We start from the raw sequence: 14,193 nt of genomic DNA, 5'->3' as shown, positions 1-14,193 counted from the left end.
TATGGTTGAAAAGCAGAATGGGGAAACACTTTATCCCCTGGGTCACAACCAAATTCAGAGAAGAAAAAGTGAGAAGATATTTCTGAGTGTCACGCACACAAGTTGTCTCATGGCGTTGATTTTACAGCAGAATACCCAATTCATGCAGGAAATGTTGTTACTTTCTAGTGCTTCCTCCAAATTAACTATTCTCATTTTTTGCTTACTTTCTGTGCTAATCTCCTTATTCACCCATCTCTCTCTTATATACACATGGATATACATACGAAAATTCATCCCCAGTCAGCTTCTCCCCAGTCCTGCAAACAGCTCATAATATCAGCACTGAAAGAAGATTTTTTTGGCTATATTGTAAAATATGAATCTACTATTTTGACAGTGACAAATCATAACCATCAAAATGCAGGAGCATTTTAATTAGAATGTGGGGAATAATCTGCCTCATCAATGTTCCATTCCAGTGGAAACCAGTCCTTCCCTTCCCTTCCCTTCCCTTCCCTTCCCTTCCCTTCCCTTCCCTTCCCTTCCCTTCCCTTCCCTTCCCTTCCCTTCCCTTCCCTTCCCTTCCCTTCCCTTCCCTTCCCTTCCCTTCCCTTCCCTTCCCTTCCCTTCCCTTCCCTTCCCTTCCCTTCCCTTCCCTTCCCTTCCCTTCCCTTCCCTTCCCTTCCCTTCCCTTCCCTTCCCTTCCCTTCCCTTCCCTTCCCTTCCCTTCCCTTCCCTTCCCTTCCCTTCCCTTCCCTTCCCTTCCCTTCCCTTCCCTTCCCTTCCCTTCCCTTCCCTTCCCTTCCCTTCCCTTCCCTTCCCTTCCCTTCCCTTCCCTTCCCTTCCCTTCCCTTCCCTTCCCTTCCCTTCCCTTCCCTTCCCTTCCCTTCCCTTCCCTTCCCTTCCCTTCCCTTCCCTTCCCTTCCCTTCCCTTCCTCCCCCTGCTTTGGCTGCAGCTTTTGATGTTCCCTATGCAAGCAGGCTTAATGTCTTTCATGAGATGCAGTCCCCTCAGTTGGGAGTCTTTCATGACATGAAAAGATTTCTCTGTAATTTTCTTTTTTTTATTATTATTTTGATGTAAGCTGTTAAAATATGGAGAAAACATGTCTGATTATTTAAAGATAAAACCTAGACTGGGTCATGTATCTCTATTGCAAAGCTCTGTCTACTTTAAATTGATGAGTTGAGGGAATATTGGAGGATTTTTATTCTCAGTAGTCGTGACAGGAGAATGAGGGAGGTGGGAGTGAAAACTAGATTCGTTCTGAGCAGCTTCCCCTTCAGTTCTGCCAGAGGTGTTTCTTAGCTGTTCGTCACTGCAGATCCAGTTCCTACAGGCTTGGTTTGCACTTATTTGTGTTATTGCCACTGCTTTTCTCAGAAATGTTGAATCATGAAAGTTAGCTGGGAGAAAAATTATTTCTGATAAAGAACTAAAGAGCCCTTGAACACTTGGTTGCTGTCATCACCTTCCACGCTAGTGCACGTGCAGGAGACAAGCACAGCCGCTTTCTCCTCCAGTCCTTTCTCCCTGGAAACTGAGATGTGAAACAGTTTTCATTTTGCTCTGAACCTTCAGGCAAAGGGAGAGTATCCTGTGGAGTTGCAGAGTCAGTGCTGAGGGGCTGGCCAGTAAGCCTAGGACCTAAGATTACGTAAAATGCATTTGTCTTTGACTTTTCACCAGTGCAGAGTTTGACTGTCTCCTGGGACACAGCTGCAGCCCAATAACCTTTTTCTCTCCCTCCTCCTGCCATGGGTGGCTCATCTGAGGAGGGAGACAGGGATGCTATTCATCAGAGCTGCGAGGTGCAGCACGTAGGTGTGTGGAAGGAGAGGCTGTGCACAGAGCCTGTGTAGACAGTACAAGGAGAGCGTGGGTGGGCAGAGGGGGGTGAGGGTGTGTAGCTGTCAGAGAGCAAACACGTCTGCAAAACTTCTACCAGCACCAGGCTACTGCCCAGGCACCGCCTGCCCAGATCAAAGCCTTCCTGCTTGTGCTAAGGGAGGCTTTGAACCCGCAATGACTGCCCCCCACATTTCCCCTTGCCTCCAGTGCTGGTTCCAACTGGGAGAGCTTTGGGGAGGCACTGGCACACACAGAAACTTCACCTTGCCTCCCTGATCCACACTGTGGGAGGGAATGGTGTTCTGCGGACTGGAGCAGCAGAACGCCTCTTCCCATCCTTCTGCCCTCCCCGTGGGAGTTGTCGGGAGCTCAGATGCCCAAGAACACCTTTCTGTTCTCCTGAGCCGGGCTGTGCACGGCGGGAGGTGGAAGGACCTGAGGCAGGTGCGGGTGGTGCTGAAGGGACAGCTACGGAGGAGACGGGCCGGGGCGCGGGCAGGGACACGGGGCGGTCGGGAGGGGAGATGATCGGACAAGAACAGGACGGGGAGGGAGATATAGAGAGGGAGGGAGAAGTCCGGGGCTGAAAAGCACAGGGATGAGGACAGGGACCGGGAGAGACACGGGGCATTGGACGGAGAGAGACAGACACGGGGCAGGGGCAGAGGGGAGAGGGACAGGAAAAGCAGGAAGGAAGGAAGAGGAGGAAGGAGAGGAAGAGCAGGGCAGACTCCGGGCTGCGTTGTGGCTCGGCTGCCGTGGGGATCTCGGCATGGCTGTAGCAGCGGCTCCGCCGGTGCCAGACACGCCGGTACCGGGCGGCACCTGGGGACAAGGGGACTGCAAGGTGGCAGCGTGAGCCCGCAGCGCCGCGGGGCCGAGGCGGGTCCGGCGCCGCCGGGGCTCTGCGGGCACCGGCGCTGGAGAGTCCTTGAGGCTATCGGCGTGGGTGTGCTCGGCGTGCCGGGGCACCCGCACCGCCACCCGGCTCGCTGCACGCCCCGGGCTGTCCTGTGCCCTGGCGGTGCCGGCTGAGCCCCGGGGTCGGGGCTGGCCGCCCGTCCGGCGGGGACGCGCCGTGCCCGGGCGGAGCTGCGGCTGCAGCTGCGGGGCTGCCCTGGCTCGGCAGCCGAGCGCCGCAGGTTGCAGCCGGACAGCACTTGACCAGCTGTTTTGTTTAATTTTCTAATTTCGTGCGGAACAGGGCAGCGATCATAGAGGTAATCTGCAGATCCGTGGCTTTAAGGGATAAATTAGAGCATTGGATTTGATCCGTATTGCAGTGGATTAGAGCAACCTCTCCCCCCACCCCTTCTCCTCCTCCCACCCCTCCTTTCCAATTCACTCCCCCCTCCTCCAGCACCACCTTTTTTCCTTTCATGCAATACCAAAACTGACCCTGCCTGGCAGAGACTCTGCTAGGCGAGCAGAGCAGTGCTCACATCACCAGCACAAGGCGGGAGCCGCCTCTCCCCTTCCAGCCGCTGCAGCCCCTCCGGGGCACCGCTGCCGCGAGTTCCCCGGGGGCTGGCGCCGGGACCGAGTGTCTCCTCCGGGAGCCGGGAGCGGTCGCTGCCCACGGGCTGTCCCTTTGCCTCGGCCCGGCAGGGGCCGTGGGGCGGCGGCGAGGGAGAGCGGCCCCCGGAGGGCATTTCCCGAAGGCGGCGGGGCCGGGACCCGGCAGGAAATGGAAGGATGAAGTGTGCAGCCGGAGCGGTGATGTTCCTTCTCTCCTTGCTTTCCCCCGCAGGAACGTAATCCGCAATGCTAGTTCTCAGGTTGCTCAATGTTGTCGCTCCAGCCTACTTCTTGTGCATCTCCCTAGTGACCTTCGTCCTCCAGATCTTTGTCTTCATCCCCAGCATGTTCAGAGACCCTTCCACCACCCCACTTTTCTCGCCTGCTCTGCTGCATGGGGCCCTCTTCCTCTTCCTCTCAGCTAATGCCCTGGGCAACTACGTCCTTGTGATCCAGAGCTCCCCCGAGGACTTGGGCAAGGACTTAAACTTGGGCGAAGGAGCTGAAGTGGCAGACTGGCTGGATGGAAACAGGTCCCCTGGCTCAGCCTTGCCCAGCACTCACTTCTGTAGACTGTGTGCCAGAATCACCCAGAGGCATGACCACCACTGTTTCTTCACAGGGAACTGCATCGGGAGCAGGAACATGCGAAACTTCATCATGTTCTGCCTCTACACCTCCCTGGCTTGCCTTGACTCCCTGGTGGCAGGCATGGCTTACATTTCTGCTACACTTTCCATGTCCTTTGCGGACCCACTGGCCTTCCTCACTCTTCTGCCTCACTCCATCAGCCAGTTCTTCTCAGGTAAGGACTCCTTGCTCAGAGATGAGGAGCATGTTCCTCCTCCCGGGCTCCTGGGATGGGGGGACCTGTTCTTCCTGGGATAGCCATCTGTGTGGAGGTGTGGTATGGAAATGGGCAAGAGGGGCAATTTGCTGTCTTTGGAGGCTACAGCCAGCCTTTTCAAAAGACTTTGCTTCACCTGAAATAGAAACTGGAGAACAGAGTAGTGCTACACTCCGGGTTACATCCATAGCTATATTCCCAATGCTTTAGACTCTGGTAAATGCCCCATAACCAACTTGATGGTGATAGAATAGAGCTATCTGTTGTGCAGACATGTGTTGTAGACAGAGGAGATGGATTTCACTGCAGGTATAGAGGATCTTTTGCCTGTCCTACAGGTAGAGGTGGGGGGGTCCTGTAGGCTTTTGTACCCCACAAATCTGCAGCAGGTATACCCATATCTCAGCAGGTATATCTTATCCAGGTCCATTCACTCCCTTCACTGTCACCCACCTCCTGCCTCCTGGCAGTGCAAATTTACTGAGATCTTTTCATCTCCAGCACAGGAGAATTGGGGTTCAGGCAACAGAAATCCAGAGAGAAGTTAATGTGACGTGATTACCTCCGTGTCTTGTGACCTCAGTCTGGGACACAAGTCCGCAGAGAACCAGGGGAAATTATCTGTGCTGCTCTTTGCAAAAGCTCCACACCAAAAGCAAATACCTCTTTCTCCTTGCTACCATTCCTTACCCTTCTTTATACTCCTTCCCTTTCCCCTCTCTCCCTGCCTTTCTGTAAATCTCCACAACCCTTCTCCTTCTCTCTCCTGATTTTGCTCCCGTAAGTCATCCTCTGCTCTTGCAGGGCAAGAAGCTTTGCCTCTTCACCCTTCAACACACCCTCAAACTCTCCAACCTCAATCCTTTCTCTGTCCAAACCCAAGAGTTAGACAGATCCTGACCTCAGAGAAGGGATTATGCAGACAGCCTAGACTGACTGGTACTCTGCCCTGAGAGTGACTGCTGAAAATTGCCATCTCCCCCCATGCAGCTCCTACCTCATACACTTACATCAGCTTTTACTAGACTAAAATAGGTATCCCACATATTTTAGCTTTGCAGGTTCAGCTGAGCTCGGTAAGAAGGGAGTCTGTTTTGGGTTGTGCACTCTTACCAGAAGTGTTGATTAAAATCTGAGTGTGGAGGCTCCATTGCTGGAAATACAGGAGCCAGAGAGGCCCCAGCTTGCTTTTCATATTCCAGGCTGGGTTGCCATCTGAAAACAAACAAATACTCTCTACTTGGCAAATTTGCAGATTTGTCATGGTTATCACTGAAAGACAATAAACATGAAATCCTGCCATGACATTTTTATGGAATAATTTTTCCGACTAGAAGAATTTTTGTAAATAATATTGCATGAGCTTTGCTAGCATTAAAAACACTGAAAATTATTTTTCCCTGTGCCTAAGCTCTGCTCAGCACAGCAGTCTGGGAGGGGGAGCAGGGATATGGGAGGAGATTATCAAGGAATTAGTTCTCTCTAACTCTGAGGGCTCATCTGCACAGAGGTGGATCCTGGCATATATTTGCAGAGACACTGAAGTGCCCCAGCTCTGGTGGCAGCAGCTGTGGTGCCAAGACAGCATGTGGGCAGTGTTTGAGTGCCACACAATGGGGCTGGGTGCAGAGCTAAGAGCCAGAACACTCTTGAGAGGCAGCAGCTTCCAGCAGCTCCCACCAAACCTCTAGTTCTGCTGAGAACTGCTGCCTCGCACAGCAAGATATAGACATGTGGTGTCTTGATTGCCTGGGAGGAAGGGCCTGCTGGGTTTCTACCTGCACATTTAACCTCCATTCCAGGAAAGAAAAATACAGTCTTGAACTGTTTGTTACCTGGAAGGGTAGTTCACACATTTTTCAGCTCATGTAAATTACTTAAGGGTTGTTGTATGATCCAAACAGAGGACTGCGATAACAGGGAAAAAACTTTATCTTTCTTCTTCTCCATCATGCCCACTGTACTGCAGAAGTAGTAAAGGAGGATGAAGGGTTAATCTGCTGGCCTGTCAACTAAGTGTTCCCTGCTTTCATGCTGGGAAAGTTTTCAGCTGGCTCATTCTGCCCAGACTGTAATCAAGCATGGATTTCAGAATCTGACCCAAAGTCTATAACTACAACCTCCAATACAGCTTTTCTGGCATGGATAATATATGGCAATATAAGCTTGAGATTACACTGGGTCACTTAGAGCAAAAAAGAATCTGTGGGGATGAGGGGCAAATGGAGGACACTATTGTAAACACATCATATTGGACCACACAAATTATAAAAAATGCTTTTTTTCTAGCATGAAGAAAAGGTTAAAAAAATCTCATATCTGGAAAGGATGGCTCAGAGATGCTTAATATTTTCAAGGGGAAACAAGGGTAATTACTTCCTGAATGCTGAATTTCAGCAAGTCAGATAAATGAAGCTTATAGGTGTTCTTGCAAAGGGTCTGAAGAAAATCTCTCTCTCCATATCCCATCTCAGTATGAGCTGTAGGGAAAAAAAAAAAAAGTCTGTCTCACTCTGGTCCAGTAAATGAGGGACAGAAAATCCAATATTTGGCTCTGGGCTTCCTACCTGGTAGATTAAGTCATTCTGACAGAATTGGTATAAGGATTTGTCATTATCCTAAGGGACTTGTTCTTCTCTTGCTGTGTTGCATACGGAGCCTGCTGAGCTGAATGGGATCTAATAAGAAGGGAGAGATGACATTGCATTTAAGTAGAAAACTGAATGATTCCTGCACCTTTTCCAAGTGAAGACAGCCTCTGAAACCTTGAGGCTGTAGTCAGTGTCCTTATAAATTATCCTCAGAGGAACCTGCCCCAATCTCTCACTTACAGCACTGCCAGGTGGAAAAGATGGGATTCACAGATTGCAAAACCAGGTGACACCATCTAATCCAGCCCTCTGCATAAGGGAACCAAGAGATGCATATCCAGTGACCTTTCTGTTGAACTTAAAACCTGAAGCACCCATGTACATCTTTTATGCAGCACATCTCTACTATCCATGCAATCCCTGCTCTATCACTGTTGGTCTTGTAGGGCCCATGGTGTTCCAGAGGAACAGAAGCATGTGAGAATTTTTTATTTCTAAACCTTGTAGGAACCAGTGAAAAGAGATCAGCTATTTATATCAGTATTGACACACATTTAATTTCTTTTGTGTAAATATGCCTGTGTGTAAATATGGCTGTTTAATAATACACCAATATGCACAAAATATGTGCATAAACATCGTATGGGCAACACAGAATTTTATATTAATGGGTTTATATCTGCTTACACACTGAAAGGGCACTCAGTGACACCTGCTGTTATACTAATATTTTCCAGAAGGAGTTCTAAAATCATTGTAGAGGAAAGAGCCTACAGAATATTTTTATTCAAACATATTCATCACAAATATATATAAATATATAAATATATGATTTAGGAGCTTCAGATATTCAAAGTATTTTCAGTATTCTAGCAGCAGCTAATAAAAGGAATTTGAATTTTATTTTAGCAAGGTTTCTGTTTCTTTCTTGAGTTCACATGAAAAATGCATTGCCCCAAAGGTAGGAAAGTCATTATTGATTTATTTTTCTTTTTTAACATATGTATATATGTATATATGTATATATGTATATATGTATATATGTATATATGTATATATGTATATATGTATATATGTATATATGTATATATGTATATGTATGCACACATAGTCATACAGTAGAGATGAAGAAAAAGAGAAATCTGAAATATTTCTGCCTTGTATTAATACAAACAGAAAGGCTTCTAGAAGGATCTACATGCTAGAAAGATCCACTTGTGTTTTCAAAATCCTAGAAATCTTAGCTTCCCTGTGATGAGCAGGTAAATCCTTAAATAAATTAATAATTGTTCAGAATAGTGCTGAAGTCTTACAGATATGCTTTACTTCTGGCTGAATTTGTCTCTGTAATACAGATCCTCACATTACCAGCAAAAGGAGAAGTGTACAAGAGACTGCTATCATTTGAATATTTCTGCAGCAGGTCCATTGCATCAGGCACTATGAAGGAAATAATGTAATATAGTTAGAGCAACCAGCCTGTCTTGTTCCTACCTCCCCACTTGTGGCCAGACAAAACAGGTGGTTTGTTGGTTCCTAGGGCTGTGTTACACTACATGTAGGATGTGTCTAACCCTTTGTTTCACTGTCTTCCCTCCCTGCTGGTTTTCAGGAGCTCTCCTTAGCTCTGAGATGTTTGTCATCCTCATGCTCTACCTCTGGCTTGGGATTGGACTGGCCTGTGCTGGCTTCTGCTGTCACCAGATGCTGCTGATCCTGCGTGGGCAGACACGGTACCAGCTGCGGAAAGGAATGGTGGTGAGAGCCCGGCCCTGGAGGGAGAACCTGCAAGAAGTCTTTGGCAAGAAGTGGCTTCTAGGACTTCTCATCCCTGTGCAGAATGTGGAGAGTAGCTACCGTAGGCAGAAAGAGAAATAAAATCCATGTGTGTGTGTGTGTGTGTGCATCCCACGCACGCACCACCTTCCCTGTTCTCTCCCACTGTCTCCTGGATCACTACAGAGCTGGCTACTCCATCTCTGGGGATTGCAGCTGCTGTGGGAGGAAAGGATGGGCTATGAAACAGAATACATTTAGCATATTAACATGGAAATCACAAACCATGTAGATGAGATACTGCAGCTTCGTAGTCACATCACTGCACCTGCGTATGTGGCAACAGTCTTTGAAGTAGCAGATTTAGTCAGACCCTCCTGTGGCTTCCTGTCTGAATTCCCCAGTCCCCATCCCCATTAGTCACCCTATATAGTCTTAACAAACTGCAGGAGGAGCTTGGGCTGCTGTGGAATACTGCAAAAATGCTCTCTAGTCTTTAGGAGGGTTTTGCGGAGTGCCTTTTTGGCTCTATATACTTGAGGTAACTTCACATGAGAGCATCATTCCAGAAGTGTTTGGACAATGATCTCAGGTACATGGTGTGATTCTTGAGATTGTCCTATGCAGGGCAAAGAGTTGGATTTCAGTGATCCTTGTGGGTCCCTTCAATCTCAAGATATTATTCTTGATTCACAATACTGACGAGCCCTTAATGACAGAACTGCAATGCAATCAAGCTGTCCTAGGAATAGGCTATGAACATGGTTAATGCATCAGGTAAACCTTCTCTCCACAGGCTAGAAAATCAGGAGGAAAACAAAAAGAAATTGAGAATTTCTCATTTTTGTTCTTGATCAACTCCCTATACAATGATAGGTCAAGACTGTAGCTCTGCTGCTTATTTTTGGCAATCCTTTGTCCAGGGGCAGAGTCCAGGAAAAGCTGCCCTTCTGACACGGAGCAGCAAGCAGATAAATCATGGTCAGATGGAGGGACAAAGAGAGGAAACCACAAAGGTGAATGAAAATGCTGTGTTTGAGAAGCTGTGTGATAAGACAGGCTATGCATACCTGTGAAAGAGACAGAGGGAAGTGTGGCCTCAGAGGAAGGGCTTGGGAGGATGCCTAGAGCATTGCTGCTGTGTCAGAGCCCTGATGCATCACCCTCTCACAGGGGACACCTGCACCATTAGTGCTGTGAAGAGCTCAAAGTCCCAGAAGACAGGGAGGTTTTCCAGCCCATCAGGGCACTTCATTTTGCACTAAAACAAGTGGAAAAATGCTTTTCTTAGACATCCCTGCCACACTTTAGTTACAGGCTACTCCAGGGCAATTCCCTCTCACATTGCTGCAGAGGGGTAAAATCATCCATGTTATAACTTCATTAAGGATGGTAATAGAATTACTACAGGGATTCATCAGCTTCATGTGTCAGTTGTTTTTAGGTGCAGCAGCAGCCCTTTAGATCAGTGCTGAGATCCCATGCTTACAGATGCATTAACAAAGGACATCATAACATCTCTGCTAGGATCGTAGCACTGGATTCCCCAGCAGCTGCAACCAGAAGCCTCTGTTTTGGCAAACTGAATCAGCTTGTGTGGGCTGGAGAGGAATCCATTGCTTCTCTTTAATAGGCTGGGGAGTATGCTGACAAGCCGTGAAAAATGTGATTTCTTCCTCAGAAAGGCTCTTGGTGCATTCCTGATAGTGGAATGCACCTTGCTTTTATCCTTTTGTTTCCCACCAGCCAGAACGGAGTCACTCATTCCTAAAGGCTTTGTAACCATCTCTGACTGCTTTACACTTGAATACATGTTTGAATCAATAACAAACGAAGTCTATTGTGATCAGCACAGTAACCTTGAAAATATACTGGAAAAACCCTTAGCTGGATAACTAAAACATGGAGGATAAACATCCTTCCACACTGTGTGTGTTCGCACAAACACACCATTGTTTCCATGTGTAATATGCTGTATTTTCTCTAACAGTGAACAATAAAAGGTATTCTGATTTTTCACATGAGCTGTGTTGTGCTTTTTGACAGTTAGCTGTCATTAGCTGTCTCTGTACATTTGTTAGAGCATACACACGGATGTGTCAAAGGAAGAAATTAGGATTTGTTTATTGGCTTTGCCAATAATTCACCATGTGATTTTTGAGAAGTCTTTTCAACCTCCCTATTTTAATGCAATGACCAATCTAAAAATGCATCTAATAGCCAATTTGCAGACCCATTCTAATTTCTATTTATAAATTACAGTGCGAAACTCATAGCTTGTCAACTCAAAGCTATAGGAAAATTAAGCTATTAACATCACCCACAAACAGCATCTTGACATAAATTTTTCCTTCCTGGCAAATGGTGTCAAGGTGAGCAGACAGTCACCTAGACACTGGAACAAGAGCCAGTGTCTTATGCCATACACTTTGCCTTGGAAGGATTATTCCTGTTCCACAGACTCACTGACCCACCTTTTCCACCTTTTTAGACTTAAAGAAAACAGGCTTTCAACATTTCAGCCAGAAGCAACCTCCCACCAGCAGAAATTATGGTTTGACATCTTTGCCCTTTGCTTTTGGCTTTTGAGGGACACTGCAGTCTTGGGCAGCTCATGGCACTTGGCACCTGCTGCCACGGGCTGTAAAGCTCCTTAGGGCTGCACGTTGAGAAGGGCAAAACAACTCAAGAGTTTCAGTGGGCTCCTCTGCAAGGACAGAATCCATCCAGTACAACATTAGTTGCCCAGGAATCCTGCTGCCTCTTCACATCAGGGCTGGATCATGCCTGGCCCCTGCATCAGGGTTACAGCTGTCTGCACTTAGCACTAAATTTCAGTCCTTGCAGAAGCACAGATAGCTCCCAGTTTGAGTCACTGCAGCACAGCCACACACAACTATTCTTCCTGTCAGACACCTGTGTTCCTGGCTGGAAGTTGCTGCATCACCATTTTATGCAGCTAAATGGTTCATTTGCAGCAAACTACTGGACTCCAGCAGTCGTGGTGGGACTTTCAGATGGAAGCAGTCTTTACAGTTACAATCCTATGGGATGGAAAGAGCTATAAAAATGTAACATTAGACTGACCCTGTATATTGCCTTATTTCTCTGCTCGTTCCCAAGTGTGAAGACTGCCCTGTTTGGGGTAGTGGTTCTGCAGGAACAGTTAAGAGTATATCCTTGGCAAGAAAATGTAGCAGGGCTCAACAACAGTGAAATCATTGCTCTTAGCTATCATTTAGTAAATGAAGGCTGAGCTCAATGGCAATATTGCAAATTCTAAATCTGTTCAATGGTTCTAAAGTTTTCTAAGGATAAATAATAAAAGATTCTCATCTTCTGTGCTTAAAGAGTCATTACTTACTATTTGCATTTCATTACATAGCAGCTGCAATAGCAAATATATTTTGGAACATGACTTCTTGTGACAATGTCTAAATACTTGCAAAGGTTTTAAAAATAAAGCACTTAAGCTTCTCTGGCTTGGGAAAATCAGATGACCACCAGATTTCTTCTCTGGCAAAGCTAGTGGCTGAACTAAAAGCTCCCTGTTCCTAAAGACTTTGCACGGAAACCACAGACGTTTGCTTAGTGGCTTGTCTATTTTAAATGTGACTATCTGAAAAAACTGTGTCACCTCTAAGTCTCAGAAGTCTTTGCAATGACACTAGAGGAAATAAGGGGATGTAACTCTGAAGTAAACCAGAAATCTGTTCTTATGCACAGTAAGAATCTCATAAAAAGGAAGTAGTGGATGGTGTTCCTCTCCATACTGCACTACTGGGCTGCTCTGAAGGCCTGCACGGCAAAAGGTCTGCATTAGATATCCTCAGAGGATATAGAGTTAAAATGTAAAAGTAATAAGGCACAGGGAACATAGGAGAAAAGATGACGTGAAATAGCATTTATCTTAAGAAATAGCCAGCTCAAGGGAGATGATCACAGTCTAAAAATACTTTCAAGGAGACAGACTGAATGAATGAGAAGACTCATTAACTGTAAGGATATAGCTGGAGGAGGACAAGCAGTCCTGGACTGAAAGAAAAGCTGAGGTGGAGAGCAATCAGAGAAAGTGGCCCCAGTGAGAGCAGAAGTGATTTGATGTGTGTAGGGATGATGAGAGCCACCAGGCAGTAAGAGGTATGACAGCACAATTCAAGTTAACTTCATTGATTGTTGGCTGAATGGACACAAAGAAACTTAAGAAAACTTACTGCTAATCACTTTCTGCTCAAAAAACCTCAAAGCCCCAGCAGAGCTAAAAGGATTTTTCTCCTTTGAACAGCAAATTATGTTACAAGAAGGAGATGCATGGATCGAAACTGTAAGCAGCAACAACAGAGTCCAGGTAGTTCTCTTTGAGTTATTTAAAGACTAGACAGAACTGTCATAGTTGAAGTAAAGCACCGACCTACTTGTCCAATACAAATGAAAGCAGAAGAAAATTTAAACCTATGTGGAGTCTCTGTGTCTTGCTTGATACTTAAATCTATGGAAACATGTCCAACTTAACAAACAGCAAGATGGTCTTTAATAATGACATGTCCACATGTGGGTTTTTTGATTTTCCAGCTCTTTTTGGGAAAGCCAGGGGATTAAAGAATCCTTGAGATTACACCAAAAGTCAGCAAACATGGACCAAAGAGTGCTTCAGTCCTCTTATGGAGCCATCCTGGCAGCAGCCTTGTCTTCATTACACAAAAGAGCTTTTAGCATTGATTGTCCTACTGAATCTAACTGGCAAGTGATGTCAGAGCTCCAGCATGCCTATCCCGTGTCTCTTAAGGTTTTTGGAGCCAGATTTTTCTATCTCCCCAGGTGTTTACAAATAGAAGTTATAAATTCTCAAGTGTGTAGTGGGTTGATCCTGGCTGGACACCAGGCACCCACCAAAGCCCCTCTATTACCCCCCTCTGAATCTGGACAGGGGAGAGATAATATAACTAAGGAAGAGTTCATGGGTTGAGATTAGGACTGAGAGAGATCACTCACCAAATACCATCGTGGATAAAAGAGATTTGAATTGGGGATATTAATTGAATTTATTACTAACAAAATCAGAGCAGGAGTTCAGATAAGGATGTTTCCTGTAAGACAGAAGCTTCCTCTCAGATCCAGCTATATCAAACTACAGGCCAACACCACATTTCTCCCTTTGACTATCTCTTTTTGACTTTGTCTATGAACTACTCCTCATGAACTAACTTGGACAAAACTTGTTCAGCATCATCCAATCAGCTATTAGCATCTTGTGTGAAAGGATGAAATAAGTGAAGGAGCATGCCAACTCAGCCTGCAAATTATAGCATGAAGGACAAACTGAGATGAGCCTGCAGAATAAGATGGCAGCATTTTAGACTGCATAGGGGCTTGAAGCAAAAAAATTACAATAAACCTTTTCCATAATTCTGTAATGCAGAAAAAAAATGGAATATTATATTCAGCTTTGCCTTTGTTAGCCAACCAATGAGAGTTCAAAGAAAATATGTAAGTGATTAAGAAGCTGAGAAACATTTGTAAGATTATAAAAACTGTTTTATTTATTTAGCTCAGGAAACTACAGCTAAGGTGCATGTAAGGAAAATGTGACAACCACTCATGTATTTTGGAGGGTGGGAAAAATAATT

General features: G+C 46.1%; 1 protein-coding gene across 2 annotated transcripts; it reads left to right on the top strand.

Annotated features, from left to right (window-relative positions):
* Nucleotides 1–2,187: 2,187 nt before the first annotated feature.
* ZDHHC22 (zinc finger DHHC-type palmitoyltransferase 22) lies at nt 2,188–10,589 on the top strand. Of its 2 annotated transcripts, XM_056492884.1 has the most exons (3): nt 2,188–2,278; nt 3,585–4,157; nt 8,403–10,583. In XM_056492884.1, exons 2-3 carry the CDS (start codon nt 3,599–3,601, stop codon nt 8,666–8,668), a joined length of 825 nt encoding a protein of 274 aa, XP_056348859.1. In that variant the 5' UTR covers nt 2,188–2,278; nt 3,585–3,598; the 3' UTR covers nt 8,669–10,583. The 2 variants fall into 2 exon arrangements, with proteins under 2 accessions (XP_056348859.1, XP_056348858.1); XM_056492883.1 differs by lacking the exon at nt 2,188–2,278 and having other exon boundaries at nt 3,231–4,157; nt 8,403–10,589.
* The last annotated feature ends 3,604 nt before the right edge of the window (nt 10,590–14,193 follow it).

The sequence above is a fragment of the Oenanthe melanoleuca genome, chromosome 5 (genome assembly GCF_029582105.1).
Source record: "Oenanthe melanoleuca isolate GR-GAL-2019-014 chromosome 5, OMel1.0, whole genome shotgun sequence".
NCBI lineage: Eukaryota > Metazoa > Chordata > Aves > Passeriformes > Muscicapidae > Oenanthe > Oenanthe melanoleuca.
This window is presented reverse-complemented; position numbering and strand designations above follow the sequence as displayed.

Excerpts from the sequence above, each read along its gene's own strand:
- ZDHHC22 (XM_056492883.1), top strand. The coding sequence starts at position 3,599 with ATGCTAGTTCTCAGGTTGCTCAATGTTGTCGCTCCAGCCTACTTCTTG. Across the intron at positions 4,158-8,402 it reads CATCAGCCAGTTCTTCTCAG|GAGCTCTCCTTAGCTCTGAG; the intron begins GTAAGGACTCCT and ends GCTGGTTTTCAG.